This window comes from Ostrea edulis, chromosome 2 (genome assembly GCF_947568905.1).
Source record: "Ostrea edulis chromosome 2, xbOstEdul1.1, whole genome shotgun sequence".
In the NCBI taxonomy this organism is placed as follows: domain Eukaryota; kingdom Metazoa; phylum Mollusca; class Bivalvia; order Ostreida; family Ostreidae; genus Ostrea; species Ostrea edulis.
In genome coordinates, this window is record NC_079165.1 from 58,427,894 (window position 1) to 58,435,393 (window position 7,500).

Sequence of the window (7,500 nt, forward strand, 5' to 3'; positions counted from 1 at the left end):
ACCCTTAGTGGCATTATATCAGGGGAAGTTAAAAGTTTAAAACAGTGAAACCTCTCTAATCCTGGCTTTATATCAGGGGAAGTCAAAAGTTTAAAACAGTGAAACCTCTCTAATCCTGGCTTTATATCAGAAGAAGTTAAAAGTCTATTACAGTGAAACCTCTCTAATCTTGGTATTACATCAGGGGAAGTCAAAAGTTTAATACAGTAAAACCTCTCTAATCTTGGTATTACATCAGGGAAAGTCAAAAGTTTAAAATACAGTGAAACCTCTCTAATCTGACATGCAAACATTTTGTCGGAATATACAGCGTGTCTAAATAAACAGTGTAAAAAACAACGAAAACATGAAATTGCAAATGAAAATAAAGGTCAGAATGCCCAGTGAAACAGATTGCATAGTTCATGGATTAGGCAGTTTTCACTTTATATGTATCCTTGGGGGCTTCACTCATTCCTTCGTTCATTTGGCGTTCATTCCAGGGGAATTCTACCCCCAAGTCTATGTTTGGTTTTGCTTATTATTACGATATATACCACAGTTTTATCATCACATATAACTTATTGTACATAGGTAGTTTGTTAATTTTTAATAGCCTTTGACTAGTGTGTAGTGTTTTCTTAGACTAACACAAGTTTTATGCCTGCTGGGAATCAGTCCCAGGAATACGTTATCACTCCTGGGTTCAGCTCAGAATACTTGTTCCCTTTCGTTGCCTGCTGCAGGGCTCGAAATTAGCGAGAAATACTCGCAAAATGCGAGTACATTTGAAAAATAGCGAGTAAAAATAATGGACACTCGAAAATCTTAGCGAGTGGTGATTTACAAACTATGATCGTATCGTATCCGTTTTATACGGTGATGCGCTATTCGCTTCTCTCAAACTTGCACTCTGAATCATACAAACGCTTACATGAACGACCGATTTCAATAACCGTTTTTATCCGGATTTTTCTTTGATGATTTTTTAAGAGACTCGGAGTCAAACAAATGCTTTAGAGATCGGACATCGCATATCGACATGTGCCACGAGTCCTGTTCACCTATAGGGGTGATTAAATTGAATAATTCCAAGTATGATGTTTTTGTTATTCATTTATCTACAAAAAATATCGGAATCAATGTTTTACCAAGTCTTCCGGTAGTTATTTTTATCAGAATCATGAGAATGTCATATCTAAATTTATTGTCATATTGAGGTCGGGTTGTAGTGACGTGCATTTCTCACCGCGTCGACGATTATCAAAAAAGTCATAGGACTCGTGATCGTGCTGCTTATAAAACCATGAGTCCTGTATTCGCTTTAAAAAAATCACTAGTGACAACCCTGATGTGGCATGAAATTGGAAGACTGGATCTAGACATGCGGTAAACAAGTCGCGGATTAGACTGTTAGAGGTGCGATAATCAAGAGACCTAGACATTGCACCATATGACTTACGTAACTTAGTGTCTTGTCCAAAAGCTGCCTGTTGACCCACTAGGCTCAGTAATGATGGGGAAAATCATTGATTGAAAAAAATATATATATAAAAAGAGCACTGCTTCATTATTTTCATTTTAGCTTGTAGGTTTTCATTTTAGCCTGTGGATTTTTTACCCACAGGCTAAAATTAGCCTGTGGTAGAAAAAGTTAATTTCGACCCCTGCTGCTGGGATCAGCCCCGGGCATGGTTCACTTTTCTGTGATGCCTGCTGGGATCAGCCCCGGGCATGGTTCATCGTAGATGCCTGCTGGGATCAGCCCCGGGCATGGTTCACCGTAGATGCCTGCTGGGATCAGCCCCAGGCATACTACTGGGATCAGCCCAGAGTGCAGTCTGCGTATATTGACCCTAGGCAGGGTTGTTTACTTTTGTACTTGGGACAGTTTTGATGATAGGATCAAGCCAGATATTGTTATTAATAATAGATTGTTAAGAAAGGAATGAGTAGCCCCCAAATTATTAGTTATCGTAGTTGTAGTATGTGTATATGTACAATCATTATATGGCAGCATTGTTTATATGTAGTGATGCTTGGGTTTGTAAAGACCCAATAAAATTTTAAACTGTACTCTTCTGGTTGATTGTTTATAAATGTAGATTCTTTACTCTTAATCTCATGAAACCATTCATTGTATAGCTTGATACAATCATGTTTTATATACTGTACAATGTTACAATTTTTTTGTCGTATTTTAATCTTAAGGGTTAACAATTTCTTTCAGGAGATCAGTTCCACAGCATAATTCATCATTAAAGATGCCATGATATTTTAACAGAAGTTTATTATAAATAGGACAGTAAAGTAAAATTTTGAAAATGTTTTTCATTTTCAACAAACAGTTTACAAGCATGGGATGTTCATTTTAATTTTGGGATTATTGATTTACAATATCTTCCTTTTTCAATAATCAGTGAATGTGCACTAATTCTTAATTTGTTTCTTGTGATCGTTCATACAAAGGAAAAGTTAAGTAATTTTGTCTGACATCTAAACATGTACATGAAGTATATTATAATTTGAAGAAGTCGTTTTAGAATTTCTATCATGAACAGATTTGACAGTCTCATATTTTGCATTTTGTAATACTAAGTCAAAGTCACCCTCAGAAGTTGTCTTCTCTGATTCAAGGAAAAAAGAAATTATCAAAACCATATAATTCATGCTTCTCTGAGAGTTGGAACATGAAGGCTGTCATCATCATGTTTAGCTTCAATCAATAGTTCTTTATCAGTCAAGGATTCCAAAGATTAAATACATTTTCATATAATATCCAGAAATTTCTGAACTATTAATGACCTGTACAGCTTAAAACAAGGAAACACAGTATGCATGCTTTGAATTGTGTAACAACCATATTCAGCACATTAAGACATCATAGTGTTTCTAATTAACTACCATGTTATTCTGTAAAATCACTTACTTGCACATCGAATTCCATCAGGCAGTAGAGTGTAGGAGTCGTTACAGAAACAGACTGCATGTCCCTTTTCCACTCGACATTGCTGGGAACAGCCAGCATTGAGGCATATATTCTGTGTACCTTATGAAATATACTACATTATTAATTCCGAGCTTTCTGATTTGATGAGATCCAGCAAACTAGAAAAAATAGAACTTAATTTCCAACTTGAGTGCCTTCGATTTATACGATTGTTTATTGATCATCACATTGAAAACTTGTATCTCTAATTACTTTCGATTAGGTCTTGTTCTCTAGCTGTAAACAAAGAAGATCCATCAGTACTGTTTGAAGGTTTCAATGTTTTAAATCATTCAATCATTATGAATAGCTAAACTTGAATAATATGCATCAACCTCGGTATACGTGTATATTGTATTTCTAGGTAGCTAAAGCTTGATATTGACTGAGAAATGTCAATCATAGTATACAATCTCATTTTGATACATGCTTACAACACATACTGGTACATTACCCTGTTCAAATGAACAGTATGTTACCAGTATTAAAAAAAACCTCCCCGATTAAAATTGTGTCTTGCATTATGATTCATTGCATGAATAACTGAGGAAAACATGTATATAATTATATCTTTTTTCAATACATTATAAAAATTTTCAATTAAACAGCCATACTTTAGTGTGTTTATTTAGACTGAACTAGAGATTTGATAATGTAGATTTTGAATTTATGGCTTACAGTCATTAGCATCCTCAGCAAATACAACTATTCCCATTGGCTGTCTGTGTAGATTCTCCTCTAGGAAGGCATAGTCATTGCTGTCATATTTGTGAACACGAACAACAGCATGAAGTAACCAGTCTGTCCAATACAGGTAGTCCTGATACAGGGCCAGGCCAAACGGATGCTGAGGGATTGTGGTCATCACCACCTAGTCAAATATGAAAAAAATTGTTTAAGTTTGCAAAACACAGGTTAAACATTATGCTGTAGAAAAATTGTTTTTCCAACCTACTATTTTAGAACTGATGTTGCTGGTTACCTTGAATGTATTTTTGATATTAGTGATATATTTTACACATACCGCTCTGTGATTTCCATGGAAGTCACTTCTCTCTATCTTGTCGAGCCTAGCATCTATCCAGTACAAGAACTGTTCCTTGTGATCAATAGTCAGCCCATTAGGTGTGCTAATGTCTGTTTTAATAATGTACTGAGCACTGTAACCACTAAAGAAAGCCCGTTGTATACCAGGTTGACTACTATGCCAGTTGCTCCAGAACATACGTCTTCAAATGAAAAACATTCAATGTTATGCTCAAAAAGTGCAATTTTAAAACTTTTTCAATTAAAAATGTTAAAAATGTAAGTGTATACATTTATGAGAATAAATTTTCAATAAAAGTTTGCAAAGCATCATGATTTTAGATTGTTCTTGGTGCTATTTTTTTTAATGTCATATATATACATGCATTTGATGACCAAGCAATTTGATGATTGATAAAAAAAAAAAACCATGATTTAATAACTTGGAAAATGACATTCTATTAATTCTTTTTAAAAAATCTTTCAATGGAAACAGTGTTTACTGTGTGCAGCTGTCCACAACTATGGCCCTTGGATGATCACTTGTAGATAACTGAATCAGTTTCTGTACACTCCCCTCTGCTTGTCCACTAACAGGATTAATTTTCACACTATTAATGGAGGAATTAGTGTAGCTTGTAAAGTACAGGGTGCTGTTTGATGAATCAAATGCAAGACCTTCCACGGAGCCAATTGCTGCAATGATTGAAATAAGAGTATATGTATTATCTTGCGAAATGTAAAAATTGCAACAGATTTAATATTTATTTGGAAAAGCATCACAAAAATGGAGGGACAGTGAGAAAGGTTGTTACTTACAAGGAGTGACTGTGACGATGTCTGAGAAAGTTGAACCATTCATCCAAACGGACTGAATGTTTGACTGCTGGATATCACTGAAGAATATTCTACGTTGCTTATAATCTGCTGCCAAGGCAATCACATTCTTTATCAGCGTTTTGTTAACAATTTCTCCTGTTGGTTTGTTTTTGTTTCCAGTCATATGTAAACTCTGAATCGATGTTACTTTGGAGAACAGCAGGTAGCTGTCATGGTCTACAAAATACATACACAAAAATCAGTATCTGTTAGGTATCTAATGTAGTAGTGTTCCAGTGAACATTTCTGTTGCTTGCGGGTGTTTAATCTAACAGAAAACTCCATACTGACAGATGAACAGATATCAGATAAAGGTTCACAAGTTCACAACAGAATCATCTTTAAAAGATATTGCTGGATATTTTTCATGCATGGCTTAGCAATTACATTGCATCATCTAGGTATAAAAAGATAAAATTTTCCTGAATTTGGTCTACATACATTTTGATTTGCACACTAGTCCTATAAGATAGCGATATACATACCCAAACATGTTTTCTTGTCTGTATCCAATTTTCCATATGTACAAGCACATGTCACACGTTTTTGACTATTGAACAGGCAGATCTCCTCACAACCACCATTATTATCAGTACAAGAATTATTCCCTGAAATGAAAATAAATCACACTTAAACATTCAACTCAATATGAATTATATTCAAATAATGTATAGATTCCCTTCCTCTGGTTCAATGAAAAAACAACAACAACAAAAACAACTGAAATGAGCTATATTCAAATTTCAAAATGAGCTTCTCCCACTTCTACGACCTCAAGATACTAGTCTCCATAATATCAAGTGTCGAATCCACATCAAACACTCAGAACAACTGCATTACATAAATTATTTTAGAAAAACTACATGTATCTTCCAAGGTTTAATTATAGAGGGTTTTCAAGGGCTATGTATACACTTACAGCTGTAGATATATATATTATTACTACAGTAACTTGATCCGAAGAGTCGGATCACGTCGAGTTGATAGTCGTGGATCATCAGATCATACGAAATGCGAAGCATCAAGTCTGATCTGATGATCCACGCCTGACAAAAAGATGTGATCAAACTCTTCGGATCAAGTTACTGTAGTAATGACAAATTTATTATATACCCTCTTATGCATTTTAAATCCACATTTATAAGATACTAAATGTATTCCAAATTATCAAAAATACAGACATACAGTGAAATTATATTTTGTGTACGCAGTTTTGTTTGTGACTGGGCCAATATTTTCCACAAAAAAACGTTGCATTGATGCATTGTGACGTCATTGTGACGTTATCAGTTTCAGAGGATACTGATACTGAATCAGAAAACCACAGTGTGGTGATCTGGGAAACCAGATCAAAACTCTGTGAAATCCACATTAACAAAAAACGAAACATTGATGGGTATATAATAATGATGTATACAAAAATATTTCATGTTAATTTCCGCTGATACATACCTGCTTGTACTAGTCTGTCAAAGACCTTGATGCTGTGGAGAGTCTTGGGTAGTTTGGACTTAATGACAGTAGGTGACCCAGATGATCCTTCCTTAGACATACTTAATATCCTCGCCTCGGAACTTGATAAAGGCCTGTCAGTTTAAAATTTTAAAAATCTCATCTACTCTATTAATTTATACGACCATCATCAAAATGTCTTTTGCATGTATCTGAAGATAATAAGCACATATTGTTCACTCACACATCAATCCAGTACATCTTTGTCTTGAAAACTGTGAGTGAATAGCAGTCTACAGCATTGATGATATTTTTCTTCAGGCCAGTCTCCAAATTTAACCTCACAATGCTGTGGGTGTGTCTCTCACACCAATATAGCATCTTTTTGTTGGTGTGATCTAAAGATAGACCAGAGATGTTGGATGTTGTCAGGTTCATCAAAATCTTGCGATCTGCTCCATCTAGTGATGCTTGTTCTATTGTCATTCTCCCACTGTCCACCCAAATCATAGTGCTACAAAACATCATTGTTCAATTTAATTGTTTCTTTAGTGATTTTCAAATCTTTTTTTTTTAATGAAAGTTTGCAAGCAGACATCTTCAGTTGTTAGATCTTGACTTTCGAACAAAAACAATCAAACATACCCTCATAAACAAGATATGATTATAATCTACTGTTTCTAAAGTCTCCCAAACTAAGTACTGGCTGAATAAAAGTGGCTTGTTCTGAGTACTTCTATTTTCCTCCCTTCACAATTCATGCCAATTTTAACTTCATTTAAAAAAAATAAATCATTTAAAAAAAAATTTCCTTCAGTAAAACTGGTGTCACTTGACCTTGATCCTAGTTTGTAGGTCCCAACATCCTCTTAACATTTTTGATGATCCCATGTCTCTATCAGTCGTGGTTCTAAAGTTATACAAGTTTTATAATCAAGGTCATAGGCCAAAGTCACTGGAGATATTAGTTTGTAGGTCACTTCATACTTTTATCATTTCTGAAGATTCCAGGTCTCTATCAGTTCCAGTTCTAAAGTTTTACCAGATTTATGATAAAGGTCAAAGGTCAAGGTCACTGGAGTCACTTGACCTTGATACCAATTTGTAGATCCCATCATCCTTTTATTATTTCTGAAGATCCCATCTCCTTATCAGACCTAGTTCTTAAGTAATAC

At 34.8% G+C, this 7,500-nt stretch overlaps 1 protein-coding gene across 6 annotated transcripts in view; it reads right to left on the reverse strand.

The window, feature by feature from the left end:
* LOC125678471 (low-density lipoprotein receptor-related protein 1-like) overlaps window positions 1–7,500 on the reverse strand; it is a 139,533-nt gene that overhangs the window by 62,565 nt on the left and 69,468 nt on the right. For all 6 annotated transcript variants that reach the window (XM_056154539.1, XM_048916937.2, XM_048916935.2 and 3 more), the window contains exons 35-42: window positions 6,570–6,839; window positions 6,326–6,459; window positions 5,359–5,481; window positions 4,814–5,050; window positions 4,498–4,690; window positions 3,993–4,197; window positions 3,647–3,839; window positions 2,909–3,028 (exon numbers count right to left, since the gene is read on the reverse strand). In XM_056154539.1, coding sequence (XP_056010514.1) covers window positions 2,909–3,028; window positions 3,647–3,839; window positions 3,993–4,197; window positions 4,498–4,690; window positions 4,814–5,050; window positions 5,359–5,481; window positions 6,326–6,459; window positions 6,570–6,839 — 1,475 coding nt within the window. The remainder of the gene's footprint in view (window positions 1–2,908; window positions 3,029–3,646; window positions 3,840–3,992; window positions 4,198–4,497; window positions 4,691–4,813; window positions 5,051–5,358; window positions 5,482–6,325; window positions 6,460–6,569; window positions 6,840–7,500) is intronic.